Raw genomic sequence first — 16,642 nt, 5'->3', positions numbered from 1 at the left:
ATATCGAGGTGGAATATGTCTTCCTATCATACCTATTGGTATTAATTCTGCCACCTTGGCCAATGAAATATGAATACTTAGTTCCGTTTATTGAGTGCCTACCGTGAATCAGTCCAATTTAATTTTATTAAATTAACAATTTAATCGTCCAACACAAATACCTCTTTACCTCATTTATTATTATTTATAAATGAGGAAACCAATATCAGCTAGTTTAAGTAAAATGATCATAAGGTTTAAAACTAGAACATTCTAGCCTCACTGAATGTGCTCTGATACACTGTCTCCAAAGAGGAAAAGTTAAAACATCTTTTTCTACATTATATCGTTGAAGTAATTGACAATCTGTCATGTCAGGCTAAATTTTTCATTTTGTCATACTAGACAAACCCAGGCTTTCTCAGAATGTAGCTTCCTGAGCCATCATCCTCTTGGTTTTCACCTGTAACCATCTTAATTTAACAATTTTCTTAGTTTCGTCTTTACTTTTATCCCCCGGAAATAACTACAGTAATCCAAATGATATTTGACTCATGCAGAATATAGCAGAATGATTTCTTCTTAACATTCACTATTCAACAGTGTTTTAAGCAATGACATGAGTTTTTAACATGCACTAAAATTGCAGTAAAGAGTCATTGTATCCACCCTCCTTCAGATTGTTTTTACATTAATTGCTGTCAAGCCCTACCCCCTGGGAATTCTATATTCTCTCCTAAAAAAATACAATTTTAAGGTTAATACAAGATTCTACTTTTAACACTGTTCCATTTTTATTTTATTACACCCCACTCTTAGCCTGTTAAAGTAGTTTTGACCCTTAATTCTGTTGATTTGGTGTATTAATTCTCCGGCCCGCTCTTACTCTGTTAAAATCCACAGGTGTGATTCAAACAAATATTTCCACAAGATTCAGTTTATTCATTCACATTTATGAAACACTAATTACCTTCTTATTAATAAACATATAAGGGTGGAAAACAGAAAGAACACATAAGCACTGCCATCCAGGAACATCTACTAAGTTATAACAAGACATTTATGGTGGACAATGTCTCATTACATTTTAGGATGAAGCAGTAAAAAAGTCACCAGTAAAACCTAGTCAAATACAAGAGAAAAAAAGTCATCAAATAATACATTACAGCCTCCTTGATTTCTTTATCAGAATTTCTCAAAAAATAATAATTCAGGTTAGAATACATCTGAAGTACTCTTAATGAGCATTACATCTACGAGTTATAACATCAAAGCTACTCTTAAAAAGGAAAAACAATGAGTATATAAACATTTCTACAACTGACATTTCATAAATGGAAAAAAAAAATTATTGAATGTGATGTATTTTGTGGGATCAAGGATTGACAGATTTCTATTACCAAGATTTCAGGCTATTTTTTTACGAATACTTTTATTCTCTAATGCCTACTTCTTAGACTTCTTATCTCTAACAAGTGTATTCAGTAAACTACAATTCTACTTCTGTGTATGGAGTGTTTTACTATAAAATTGGGCCTGCAGACATGATAAAGATGAAAATGGAAACTTCTGCACTTTTTGAGAATACTCAGTAGCTTCGTAATAATTAGCTTTGACTAAAAATTAAAGATGAGGACACTTCCAGCTGTGGGTTTCCAGGTTATAAATATCAGAAGTTCCTGTTAGGAAGGTCTGTTTAATTCTAGATCAATGCCATTACTCAACCATGATCATCTAATGCACTGTTACTTGGCAGGCCCTCAACATTTCTTCATCCAAGCTTGTTGAGTAATTACATTGGATTTCATTAGTGTGATCAAATACCAGCTCCCTGCAGAAAAATTTGAATCTACATACACCTGTTTTCACTTGGCAAGTTGCTCTGATTGCAAAACTGCCCTTTGAAACTAAAAGCAACAGCAGATTTTTTATGGCATTGAACAGGATGATTTGCAGAATGAAGTGCCCTAAAGTGATGGTCTATCCTACCTGAAATTTTTTGAGAGGTGTCAGAGGTTTTTTCATTTCAGGAGTGATATCTGTCACAACCTGTGATGTTTAACCACGGAGTATTTGTTAAAAGACAGGACATCTCTAAAGGACACAGTCTCAGAAAATCATTAAGTGTTCAGGTCCTAAAACTAGACCAGGAGTTAAATTCTGCTTTCCCTAGGACTTGGGCCTGTTACTTCATCTCTGAGCCTCATATCTTTGCCTGAAACCTATGGGTAATTAATTCTAACCGACAGAATGGTTATGAGGATTAAAAGGTGTCATTTGCTAAGTTTTTAACACAGTGCTTCTTTATAGTAAGTACTCAACAATGTAGGAAAAAGAAAACCCTCATTAATGATTATTAACTCTAAAGTAAGCATACTATTCAAAATAAATAGCTCCCAAAGTATAGTTTTTAAGTAATTTTAATATTAAAACATTTCTTCTTGGTTTCATGAATGTTATCTCAAAGCAAGAATTAAGTCCAAGGAATGTAGTCACAAAGACACTTGACATGAAACAGCTATGGACAGAAAGAAAAATCTGGATATGCGCCCAAAAAAACAACAAAAAATTATAGAGAATAGTCCTAAGAAAAATACTCGTATTTGTAGTTTGTTACAAGCTTGCAAAGTCTATTATCTGTATCTGTAATGTTTTGAAACATAAATCATATGTATCGTTAGTTACTTAAGACTTCCAAACACTGCCTCCTCCCCCGTGAAATACATGTTAGCTGAAAGTATTAAAGATAGATAATTATATATTTATTTATACTCTAGCTTATTAATCCTTTACTCTGAAAGGATTAATAATGGCTTTAGAAGTTCTATAAAATATAGCTAGGTAAATTTAACATAATTTTAACATAAACTAAGTAAATAAGAAAGTTAAATAATGAGGACGAAGGAGAAGAAAAGATGGGCAAGGCCTAGAGCCAGAAATGAGGTTAGTGCACAAAATACTACAAACACCTATTTTCTTATTGAAATCCCTAGCAGCCAAAGGAAAACACCTCTAGTTTCATGATTTATGATTTGTTACGCATTCTTGTCCATATGACAAGAGCAAACCTATTGTGTAGGAGGAGCACAACTATCCTCAATACTAAGGCAGTTAGACATTTCCCTGGGGGTTTCATGCAGAAGCCTCCTTACAACGTATCATATGATGTCCCCACCAGCGGACTGAGGGCAAACGGTGCTTCAGTTGGTGACACTGTTTCAGCATCTTTCCATATAGTTTGATGTCATCACATTAATGTGTAATTCTGTAGCAGGAATCCTCTAAGTGAGCAGAAAGTCCTCTTTCCAGTGTAGATGGGAGTAGGCGTGTAAGGTCCTTCACCAGTCTGCTACAGAGGATATTTCTCTCTCGGCTGAGCCTTCTTGGGTGTCAGAGGGCACCGTTCCTGGAGCACAGCAGCCAGATCCATCTCAACAGACACCTGAGCTGAGAACAGTGTTTTCTTTCTACAAAAATTGAGAGGCCTTAAACTACATCTTTTAAGTAGCCTGTTTAATTAAACATCTGTGTATATACACTTTCACAAATAAGTGGTTCCTCTGTGTGTGTTTCCCCACTAGGCTTTACGTATTTCTACAAAGGAAAGGAGTATTGGAAATTTAACAACCAGATACTCAAGGTAGAACCTGGATATCCTCGATCCATCCTCAAGGATTTTATGGGCTGTGACGGACCCACAGACAGAGATAAAGAAGGACACAGCCCGCCAGACGATGTAGACATTGTCATCAAACTGGACAACACAGCCAGCACTGTGAAAGCCATAGCTATTGTCATTCCCTGCATCTTGGCCTTATGCCTCCTGGTACTGGTTTACACTGTGTTCCAGTTCAAGAGGAAAGGAACACCCCGCCACATACTGTACTGTAAGCGCTCTATGCAAGAGTGGGTGTGATGTAGGGTCTTTTTCTTTCTTTCTTTTCCAGGAGTTTGTGGTAACTTGAGATTCAAGACAAGAGCTGTTATGCTGTTTCCTAGCTAGGAGCAGGCTGTGGCAGCCTGACCCAGGGCTGACCTTCCAAACCCAGAGGGCTGCTGGTCCTGCACATGAGTGGAAACACACTCGTGGGGGAGCTTCCATGATGCACAGTATCTGCCGTTCTCCAGTCCTTTGTCTTTGTCATTCCGTTCTAGGCCTTTCCTCTGCACGCTCAATGCCCAGTCAAGTTTCAGGATTGAACTAAAGAGGAGGAAAAAAAAGAAGAAAAGAGTCTTCTTGAAGGTTTCTAATGTTATTTTCCCTCTGAAGTCTGAGCCCATTTCGGGGGGGAAAAAAAGCAAAACGGAAAACCCATGTATTTTTGCTTTAAAGCAAACAGGAAAAAAAATGGTTAGACAAAAAACCCACAATTGAACTTTCAGGAAAGTGTGAAGACCCAAAACAGCTTTGTCTCCAAAGAAGATAGCTCTCTGACTGCTACGGAGAGTCTCCTACGCTTCGTTTTTGTCAGGTGGGAGATCTGGAATACACAGGCAGGACTGTAGACTGTTGGGACAGACATTTTCCAACAAACAAGGGGCCAAAATATCTGCAATATAGTAACAGCCTTAAAAATACATCCATTTTTCATTTTATACAGCTGTTCTCAGCTATATCCTCAACGTCTCATCACATTTCTATTCATAGCTATAGTCAAACAGGACCTTTAATTGTTTTGAAGTGTTTCTAAACCCCTTCTGCCACCTTACCCCTACATCATTGTGATAATGTCCCCAAGTTGTATAAGGCCATTGCCCCAGGCCTTCCAGGGGTCTGTCAGGAATATTCATTGTAAAAAGAGTAAGAAGCAGTGTGTCTCTAAAGTGGTTTACAGTGACAGTTATTTTATAAGGGTGTGTGTCACTAGTAATACATCGGTGTAACCCTTTGAGAACTATCAGATCAGCTTTCAGAGTCTTAGGATTGTCAGTCTTGCTATCTGGTCAGTTACAGAACTGGGCAATGGTAAAAACAGGCACAGGTTCAAGAATTCAGGTTTTTAAAACAGATATCCTATAACCCAACGTAATTTTGAAGTAATTCACAGTACTACGTAAACGCATTGATAACAAACAGAAATGATGTTACTTGCCAAAAAATTTTCTGGCAAATAAAAAGATATTTTATTAAGTACGTTGTAAGAGTGAAATTTTATTTGAACAACTGATTACAGTAGCCTAAGTCTTTTGGTCTTTTGTTGTTGTTGTTAGACATATTGAATTTCTGTTTTAAAATCCATTGCATGAAAATTCAGTTTGCCTTGGTGCGTGCAGTTAGCATTGCCGTTTAAAAAATGAACGAAAACAAGGACTCTGAGATTGCATGACTGTCCTCCAGCTCATCACCTATTGCATGTCAATCATAGTTCTCAAAGGGTTCCAGTGGCTTCTGGCATTTAGCCGTCCATTTGATCACTGACAGAGCCAAGAGACCACCAAAGCATTTCATTGTTGAGTGTAATTTGTCCTAAAGCAGTATTGTCATTTTCATGTGACCTGCAGAGCAGGTTTGTATCAATATTTTTTTCCTAGAGAAAAGTCAGCAACTGACAGACCTCTTTATTGATTTTTAGGAGCTGCTTCTTGCAGTGAAAGGCTTTACAGCCACTGGGCTGTGAACTTATTAGAGACGGTCAGAACGAATGCACCCCATGAGTCAGACATTGGCTTTGTGTGAAAGCCAGCTTTTGAGGGGATGAGCTTTTGAAACAATGAACAGCTTGCCTTGAACTTGATTATTGATCTGTTGACTGTCATTAACAACAACTTAAACATTGTCTTCTGTGAAAAATTTCCTTGAACAGTCCTTTCTGTGTCTTTGCCCTTTGACCTTTAACTTGCAAACTGGCACAAACTGAAGGAAATCTGGTGTTGCTTTGCCATTGGAGTGTTAATTGTTCTCTAAAAACCCAGTAAGCATGAGCTGTTTCCTTAGAGTGAAGAGGGAAATAGTGTTGGTGGTAGATCTGCAGATGGACACTTTGCTCTTTACATGCACACTCTAAAAACGCCCTATACGTAGAAGTGACTTTTAATTTTCCTTTAATATAATTTCAAGTCTAAATTCATCATTTTAGTACAAATATAAAACTATATGGGAAAAAAAAAAACCTCAAAATACTTGAATGGCCAGTGTGGCTTTTATATAAAGCAGGAATTTTATACTAGTGAAAATTTCTTACTCATTTGCTAATAATACACATTTCCAGATGATTTTTAATGAGTGTAGGTATACATTCTTATTTGGAAATGGATAGTTTGGCTGCCTTGAATTTATATTTATACTCAACATAGCATGAAAATTAGAATGCCTTTTGGTTAAACTACATGTTTATGACTTGGTTGGGGAAAATATTTTGTAATCATTGGTGGCATGCTGCAAAGCCTTGCAGATTGTTATTTCTTACAACCTGAACATGTATAATGTAAGGCTAAGAAAAAAGAACAGTTAGAAAAGAGGAATGGCTTTACAGCAAAACATTATGCAATGCAGACGGTCTTTTGACAAGATGTCGGAGGTGATGTATGTGAGGGCCGTGAAAGCGAGGGGAGGGGAGCAGAGTCAGCCCTGTAGCTTTTCTTCAGTGCTTCCATTCTAGGTGATGCTGATATTATAGAGTTAGTCACTTCTCCTGAGCATGGAGGACTATATACATAAGCTCATTTATACAGTGTTTGCTTGTGGGAGAGTTTGATCCTTTTAGGACCTTGACATCAAGAAAAAAAAATGACTGGAAATTATATTTTGCTAAAAATAGAAATGAGGAACTATGTCATTTTGGGACATGTGTAAATCATTGAGGAATTTCATCAACCTGCATTGAAAATTGATTTTTTTTTTCTCTAAAATGAGAAAGAAACTGAAGAAGCAATCTTTTGCCTCTTTACTCGTTTGTCACAAGATCTGGATTCGTCCTAAGATGATAAGTATATAAGGGCTAGAAAATAATCATAGCATTAAGAAGAGAAGGACGCTATCATTATGCTTGGATTCTGGAAATGTCATGGATAACTGTTGGGTCATATTTACTTCAATATGAGATGAGGTTTGTGTGATAAGAAAACACGTGTATGGCTTCTCTCTTTACTGGGACATTTAAATCTTCAGGCTGTGAGACTACAAGAGATAAGAAAATATTAAGTACAACATTATCACAGACACCAGGACTCTATTTGTTTATTGTACACTGGGCACTTTGTGAGTACTGGTCCCCTTCCACTTGGGGTTTGGAAAGGAGATCTCAATCCTAACGGAATAGTGAAAGGGACAGTGACTAATTGGTCTATACATAAGAATAGTGATTCAAAAACAACGTGGAATAAATCTCCATGGGTCAACAACATGGTGTAGCAGTTCAGTATCAGTAAAGACACACAACTTATCAAATATCTTTCATCATCCCATCACCAATAGCATGGAGTTCAGACCTAGGGTTTCCCAAACTGAAATGAAAACACATTTGCAATCACACACAAAAAAATTCTCCTTCTGTTTCATTATTTCTCATTACTTTAATCTATCATATAAACCAGGTAATGTTCCTTACATAAATTAACTATATCGTTTATAATTTTAGCCACATATTATTGTTCTATATATTATTAACTGGACTGAATGAAGTATTAAAATAGCCAATCAGCTCTGTATTCTCTATAAAGCAGTAAATCCACATCAGAGGTTGTGAGTTTAACTGTTGACTTGTTTCAGAAGAGAGTGTCTGCTGACATGGCGATCAGAACAGGTGACTGCAGATGCTCTTTACAATTGCACAGGTACCATAGATAAATTGGAGAACATTATATGATAGTAGCAAAGACAACTTCTGTTATACATCAGAGGGCAAGGCTTTTCTGAATCAGATGTAATAAATTACTAAGTAATAATTTACAAAAAATAATTACTGAGTAATAAAGGATAGAGACTGATTTACTGAAATAAGCAAATGTTACTTTTACTAGTCAAATTGCTTGTGATCTTTTTCTATTGACACACAATTTGTCTGTTTCATATACTGTTTACCTATTTTTATTCCCTTTCTGTGGGTGATTTAAAAAATGCAATGTGGTGGATGAGAACATTGCCCAACTACACTGGTAGTTCCAATACGTGGATGACGTGTATATACTGGATCCTAGGGATAGTATATAATACTTTCAAGTTATACATATTATGCTGATATCTCTAGTATGGTACAAACACACGCCCACACTTTGTGGATCTTACAGTAGAATACCCAGTGTGTCCATATTGACTAACCTCAGTGTGCTATCTGAAGAGGAATGGATGTTATCATCAAATAGACAGAGCTAACACAAGAATCATGAAAAGAATCTTTTTTTTTTTTAAGCTTTGGAATTATTTCCAGAAACTAATAAAGGCGGTGATTTACTGATAGTATTGAGTCTGTGAGATTGTAACATATACTGAAACAACCTCGTGGATGGTGGTGAAATCTTTTTCAGCAAACATGGCAAAGAGTTCATTTAATTTTTGATGCTCTCAAGAGCACATTCCAAATTATCACAGATGTCAAACAGAACATGCCATCTAAACCAAAAACGTTTAATTCAGATGAGTTGTTACAAATAGCTGTGAGTACAGTCTCAGCCAGTATATGATATCACAAAAGATTTGAAGTCAATAGTAGATGATCTAACCATTCATTGCATCCCATGCACCTTTATGACACTTGTGACCACAGATTATAACTGCCAAAGCATATGTATCTACAATATAGGTTCCACGTTGCCTAGGAGGGAACCATAGCTACATCAGAAAAGTTTTATCAGTTATATTTTAAAAATTAGAACTTTATGTAATAAAGAAAGCAGCAACTAGGCATAGCACCCCACCATAAATTTGAAAGCTAAATATTATATTTATTAAATATAATGGAAATGGAGGAAGAAGAAAAATTAGTCTTTTGTAAAATATAAAAACATATGATAGCACTCCTTAATCCAACTGGAAATTTTCCTTTAGCAAGTATAAAAATAGTAGAGAAAAATGCAGCCTCAAGCTCTTCACACTGGTGATGAGTCTGTGAAATATCAATGTATATAATTAGCCAGTGGTCGTTAGATGCTCCCCTGCATAAACACATCTGATACTCAAGCGTTGCCTTCTGGGCTAAAAATGTCAAAGTTAGGTGTTCAGTAACCTCAATTGGAAAGAAATATATGTTATAATCTCCTGAGAAAAGCCATTTCCCTAGGATAGAAATTTACCTCAATAATCGTATAACACAAGACACTAGGCATAGTAGCAAAAATGTTGCCTTTGTGTTCTAGTCTCACCTAGTTGTAACCTTTGTCTTTTATCTACCAGTCAAATCATTTTTCACTTGTTTCCATTGGTGTAATTTTGAAATGATTCTGAGATATTATTTCAGGTCAGATTAATAACATCCAATTGCAAATATCTCTTTCAATATTTTATACATATGTCTGCTTTGAAATTTAAGTCAATAGTATATAAAGCCTAAGAATGAACACTGATTTAACGAATTCACAGAAAATGAGTGAAAAACAGTTGTGACACTGTAAAATTTCTGTCAATTTTCTGGTAGAATACTGAAGTAGCAGCTTTCAGTTTTTAAACACAATTGTGAGCTTATAGCTGGACACGACATGCATCATTTTTTAGAGCAACGTAATTCTTTATACTAAGTAAGGGTGTGTGATCATGAGTGCTGTAACACAGCACTTCACATGGACGCGTAACGGAAGCTCTTTAAGGAAAATGAGGGCGTAACCAGTAACTCGTGGTCAGTGCATAATATCTATAAAAAATTACATCTGAATGATGTTTATTTATGAAGATTTCTGAAGATTTTATGCCTTTTCAATTTAAAGAGCAACGTGTCTTAGAATTTCTCTCATGCTAATATTGGACTGGAAGTAATACTCAAGTTTGCTCTCAATGTGTCCCTACGTTCAAGGAACACTGGACGCTGTAGGACACATACATCATAAACTAGGATGCTGTGCTGATTCACATGACCTTGCCATGTGCTCTGCTATAGAGCTGGATTTCTGTGCCCTTAAGAAGGGAGAAGAAAATCAGTTAAATCTAAATATGAAAATATGGTAATTGTATCACGTGAGGTTACTTAGCTTCAGAGCAAGATGTCGTTAACCCTTATTTTGCATAGAAAAACCAGAAGGAGAGAATGATGAACATGAATAAAGTGATTAAATTTTTGACTTACGAAGATGTTTCTTGGGTATTTTATCTACTTGTTTTTCTCCATGAAAAAATATCACTCAAAATAGAGATATTTCTGAGCACTTGGCCTGTAGCTAGACGGGACCCCAGGCTTAATCCTTTTAGCACAGGCTTTTTCATACATGCCTCGTGTTCAGTGAGGCTTTGGTGAGCTGTGACTGCATGGAGGATGCTGCTTCCTAGGATAGGATGTGGTGCTGCTTGTACTTGCCACCCCTTACATGAATGTGTGTTTCTGCGTTGGCCTGTCTTGCCAAGATACGGACAAATAAAACCTGGTGTGAGCTATGTGAAAAGTCGCTAGAATGCATGTTTCCTTTGCTCTCATGTAATGCCGATTTGAACGTGTTCCCTCTATATATTGACCAGCCAGTTGTGAAGGTAAAACATACTTTTCTTGAATGAATGATTCAATCCTTAAATCAATGTCATAGTTTTTGCTACCAGTTAAATAACATCACGGAAGCCACATTATTGCCTGTCTTCTCACAGCTCTTTAATATACACTATTGCCTGGGTAAAATTGGGTTTTTCATTCTTTTTGTCACTTATTCTTTTGTAGATGTCATGGAATCCATTATTCCTTTATGTGTTCATGAATACAACATTTCACAATCTTAGTTATTTTGTTACTTCCAAACAAACATGATTTCCAAACAAGGATGATTGTATGCATGGTTTTTCTGCTCCTCCAATTCTGAAATTATTTGTTTGCTTTCTGTGTGTCACCCAAAAATACAGATGGTTGGGAGGGATATATTATTTTGAGTTGTCTTACACAGTCTGTGCCTTTGTTTGCATTCCTTCAGATTTCCACCTTGTCCCTTTCCTTCACAGCTTTCATTTTCCCTTCCCTTTGTGAAAACCAGAATTGAGCAGCGGCGTGCATCAGATGTGGTGCCCGGAAAATGCGTCTCTGTTTCTCAGTATTTTCCTTCACAAGTTTCATGCAAATCTAAGTCCCAGTAAATTTCACACACCTCCCAGTCTCTTGCTTTGGATTCGAACTTTCTTAGAGCTGTTCCCCTGGGAAAAGGGAAATGCTGAGGGTGAAAGCTGTTGTCTGTTGATAAGCCAGCTAGGAAGTTTGCTTTTGGAGAATGTATCTAAATAATTTTACAGAAAAGTAAATACCATAATATAGTGTTCTGTTTAAGGTACGAGTACAGGAATGCCTAAAACTTTGATTCCTTGGTCTACTTCCCTGTATGTGTAAATTACATATATATTAAAAAGAGAGAGAATAAAAGAATGAGGGGTGTTATAGTGGCAGCTTTGTGCTGCGTTCGTTTTGACTGCATCAGCATTTCTTTTGAAGACCTCTATTTTCAGGGGTTTTAGAGACTCACCCATAAAAATTTGCTTCAGGCTTAAAAGTCTTGAAAGATTTTTTTAGGTATATAATTTTAAACAAATATATCTTGTTTTTATATTATAGGAGGGAAATAAATGGAGTTTACTAGTTCAATTTTGCGCTAATATAACTTTTAATAAACTTAATTTTTTAACAAAAACATAAAATCTAATTAGTCCATAGTCTATTGATGGTTTTTTAAAAGAATCAATTATTGACATTGAAAAAGTCACCTGCTCCATCAGTGTAGTAACCTATCTTCAGGATGTTTTGAAACTTGTATACCTGTATTAGCATTATCTTGATTCTAACAGTGGATCAGTATGATAATGAATGCAATTTATGCCATCCATACAAGCTATCTGGTAATGTAGATTTGGAAATATATAGTATATATAATATATACATCTATACACATGTATATGTGTGTATCGATATATATATTTACTAGATAGGTTAAGGGGAAAAGCTCCCATAAATTTAGTTTGTCAAATAAATACTATATATATTAAAAGAAATTGCACAGACATTTATCTTTCAGAGTCAGAATGAGATGCAAGCAACTGCAAAGGAAAGTTGTCTCTTGGGTAAACAGTACACATTTTATAGCTTCTTATGAAAACTGTTTTTCCTTTCTATATTGGGTTATGGGAAATTAAAAGAATTTAATGCATAAAATTCATGCAGATTTTATTTAAATAACATTAAACTGTGAAGCAGAGGGAAACACTTAGGAAATTAAATACGTAGGCCATTATCTTTTGGTTGTCTGATAATACTTTACCTTTATGTTAATTCCCTATGATATTTTCAGTTATGGAGAGAGTATTAAGATCTAACTTTAAGTGTCTGAATTGTTCACATTACACTCAACACTATTGCATTAAGTTTTTGATAATATGTAGTCTTCTGTGTGCAAGGAAAGAAATAAAGAACACATTTATTTGCTGAATAGGTTTTAAGGTTTGCACATTATTAGTGGTTTTCTGCCCACACAGGATTCTATACATTTATACCATCTTAAATCTGGCATATATATATATATTTTTTCAGATAGCTTCTACTGACAAACACAAAGCTTGTTTGTGTGCAAAGATAAGGCTAAATAAATGGTGCTAAAGTGTATTATGACTGTCAGATATAATCAGGCAAAATTTTGTGGTGCTTAAATTAATTTTTTCATTGATTTTATTGATCAATGCATTGAACAGTGTTTATTATTCACAAGTTGTCTTTTATTAGTAAATCGAGGCCTCATAGCACATTGTTAAATCAAACGGTTGACTAGTCTATGTAACAGCTCACCAAGCTACTGTCTAACTCCTTATAATGTTGTGTCATTAAAGGTCAAGGGTCATGCTATTAATCTCATCGCTGTAGACCATTAACATGACTGAACTTTTCCACAAAGTACTTATGTTTACAATGCTGTAACCCTCTGACTGCTGCGGCAACCTTTAACCACAGATGTCACAGCTAGAATCATCGCATGGTTCCTGCCATGGCAATCAAAGAGTTAAGGGCTGTGCAGTGATTTGTTTTGTATTTATTAATTTATATTTATTTTGTTTCCATTCAAGGAGGGGATTTTGGGTGGGGCAGTTTTTGTCTGCTGTAAGTGTCTTAACCTAGGGAAGGGTTAAATGGCTTTTTATACTATTGCATCTTCTGTATTTACCATCAATTCATTGTGTTGTAATTAAAAGAAAACTGTCAATAAATAAGAGAACAGAAAAATGGTTCATAGACATTGTGGTTTTACTCAGTGAATGATATACATACATTTATGATGAATGTTTAGGCTGTGATCTATAGCAGTAGCCTTTACTATCTATGTCTTCCTAATCAACATGAAAGAGAAAATGAAAACTTTTAAGTACTTTAGGCCAAGATCTCCTGTGTGTTTGCCTGAAATAGCAAGTATATTAAACTGGGCACATCGACTGGAGAATTGTTTAACTACTAACTAGATGCATACGACTGTGACCCAGGACAGGAGCAGGAAGCATTACCCGTGAACATAGGATGTGTTGAGATTTCATCACCACTTGACAAGAGTAAACATTTCTTTTTGGGTAGTTGAGTATAATTTATTGTTTAAAGTCAATACATCATGGCTATCTAGGTAAATGTAATCAAAGGAGTTAATTTTTATCAAAAGTCTTTGGCAGAATCCCATTTAAGGACTTTTTCTGTCCCCTTCTTTTTCTTTTAATGATAGGACTATAGCAAAGGGTGGGCATGGATAGAGAACTGACTCACAGAGAGAACAAGAGTAAGGATAAACGTTTTCATATTTAACATTTTAATACATTATCTTTCTTCGAATATCAAATAGTTGCATGTAATCAAGTGTGGGACCGACCGAGAGTTTCCTGAAAATCAAATCTAATATGTAACAATGTCCGAAACGTTCACCTGAATGTTAGGAAGAATTAGGAACGCACATTGGGAATGAAGCAGAATGTGCTCTCTCATGCAGAAATCCAGGTGCATCTCTGCACCAAGAAATAATCTTGCAAATTTTAATCCACACACAAGAGAGGGGCTCTGAAGCAGGGTCGCCAAGACAATCCCAGGGATGTAATTGTCTGAAGAGATCAACAGTAGACTAGAGGGACAGAGAACTGTTGGTGTTAAGTCTTTGAACCCTGCATCCAGAGGGAATCCCTGGGAATTTGATGATCCATCTCAAAGAGTTTAAGGAAGACTCATAGACAAGAGTTGTTAGGCTTTTGGAACATGTCAGCATATAAAAGCCTACAAGGTTTAGACAACTAACCATATAGTTTATTTTTATTTGTAGAAAGCTTTTAAACAAAAGATAGCTTTTATTTTTATAAGGCTATTAAGGATGTTAAACCACAAATTTGAGGCTGAATCTAAGAATGTATCTCCCTTGTTTTTATTATCAAAGAGAAAAAAAAAAAGCTAGAAACATCAATCTAACCCAGTCAAGTATTTTTCTTATGTGCCCCACATTTTTATTTATCTAATATCAAAATACACTATTACAGGACCTATCTTACATGATTTTTGTCACGATCAAGAACCAAATCAGAATAATATATTGTGGAGAAAAGGAAAACTCCAGATAGCAGTACTGAGAACCTAGTAACACACCTAGCACACTCTACAAATGTAAATACCATTTGTTGAGGTGAATGATAATGTTTACATATTTGAACTCTTTTATGAAAAGTATTTGAACAAGCATAGCATCAACTTAGTTTGATGAACTCTGCCACTCCCTCAGGTTAGTTAACCCCCGAGTATCGCTACTGTCCCCTCCTCCTCCCCTCCTCCTCCCCTCCTCATTGTCTCTGCCTTCTCTCTCTCTGTCTCTCTGTGTCTTTCTCTTCTCTCTCCTCCTTAATTACTCTATTTTTGAAAGAAAAATTTATAATTCACTCCTTTCATATCTTCCTAACTCACTCATTCGTTACTTATAATTACATTTCACCCCTCACCACTCCACTTGACTTATTTCTTCAGTATAAATGATATACTCATACTAAATCTAGTCTTTGTAATTCCCTATCTTACTTGACTTCTTAACAGTAGTTAATACTGATAGTTACTCTGCCATTAATACTTTTTCTAGATGGCCTCTTGTGAGTAGGACCTACTCATTCTTCATTCCTCTTCCATCCAGAACCTGATACAGTACCCAGTTCCAAGTCAGCCCTTAGTAGAATGTTGGCTTCTAGACATTAGCATTCAGAGATCTTTCTCCCAACCCTATCTAACTTTTTAAACTAATTCTCGTGAGTTTATGTAAGTTCCCCTCTATGTTCTTAAACTCCTCTATCCTACACTCTCTCCTGGAGCTTGTTCACAAGCGTGTCTTTAGCTTTGTGGATATGATGCCTTCTGAAATCCAAATTCACAATTTCAACCCACTTGCTGGACAAATTAATCTGGGTTTTTCTTTAGCTTCCCAGATTCCATCTGCTAATTATAAAACTCATCACCATCCTGTTTCTCCCCTTAAAATAACCATGCTTCCTCCTGAATTGTCTAATGTAGTGGCCCTGAATTCTCTTGGTTGCCTATCCAGGAAAACATCAAGTGTTCTTGGTCTTCTCCTTCTTCTTTGCTTCACACGTACCCCTTAGCCCTTTGCCAGTGTCTGGTCCTACCTCTATAGTATTACTAGCATCTGACATCTCCTTGACATTCTTGCCCTATTTAGGGTTCATTACTTATTCCTTCCTCGAGCTTCTTGCCCAACTCAATCTCTCTTTTCCAGCTCGTCTACACATTCCTGGCAGAATAATCTTGCCAAATTAGAGTTTGAATGTATCACAAAGATTTTAAATGTAGACCCTCCAAAATCTATTTTCAACTTGCCTTTCAAGTTTCTTCAGCCGTATTATTTTTATACCTGAAACCATTCAAATACTTGCCGTCCATCCCTCATCCATAGTTTGGTTCCTGGAATTCTCTCCACTTTGAATTCCACCTGTCTCTTCTTCATCTTCCCTGACCTCACTAAATAGATGAAACTCGCCCAACTTTGAAATTTCCTATTATCCCCTGCAGCTCGTTTTGCTTACAATGACCTCAGTACAATTACTAATATTGCCCCTCCCCCTTTTCTCTTCAGAAATCTCCCAGTTTTAATAAGTTATATGCTCATACTCTTATACAACTTTTTAGACAAAGCCTATAATTTTATGTGAACGTGTTTTTATTATTCCTGTTAATGTCTAAGCTCCTGAAGACTGTATTGTTCTTGTTTTTTTTCACTCCCTCAGCATCTAATGCAGTGCCTTGAATGAAGGAGCTCTAGAAATGTTTATTGCACTAAATTAAATTGTATTTTTTAACTGTAATTGGCATTATGGAAACTTTATTTCATTTTCTTATACATTCTCTAGTCCATTTTCTAGGAATCTTATGAACAAAGATATTTAAAGGCATTTGTTTCCAAGATTAAATATTTTAAGCAGTTGACCTTGATTCTTTCCAAGACCTGACATTTTTGCAAAGCTCTTTAAATATTTCTCGTTAAGTCATAAAGAAAGCCTCAAGTTTAGGCTAATCTTTTCTATATTCATCTTTTACTTCTAATAATT

At 35.8% G+C, this 16,642-nt stretch overlaps 1 protein-coding gene across 3 annotated transcripts in view; it reads left to right on the top strand.

Annotated features, from left to right (window-relative positions):
- Nucleotides 1-7,651, top strand: part of MMP16 (matrix metallopeptidase 16) — a 292,273-nt gene extending 284,622 nt beyond the window's left edge. For all 3 annotated transcript variants that reach the window (XM_058528990.1, XM_058528989.1, XM_058528991.1), the window contains one exon: nt 3,561-7,651. In XM_058528990.1, coding sequence (XP_058384973.1) covers nt 3,561-3,895 — 335 coding nt within the window. In that variant the 3' untranslated portion in view covers nt 3,896-7,651. The remainder of the gene's footprint in view (nt 1-3,560) is intronic.
- The last annotated feature ends 8,991 nt before the right edge of the window (nt 7,652-16,642 follow it).

Source organism: Diceros bicornis, chromosome 33 (genome assembly GCF_020826845.1).
Source record: "Diceros bicornis minor isolate mBicDic1 chromosome 33, mDicBic1.mat.cur, whole genome shotgun sequence".
In the NCBI taxonomy this organism is placed as follows: domain Eukaryota; kingdom Metazoa; phylum Chordata; class Mammalia; order Perissodactyla; family Rhinocerotidae; genus Diceros; species Diceros bicornis.
This window is presented reverse-complemented; position numbering and strand designations above follow the sequence as displayed.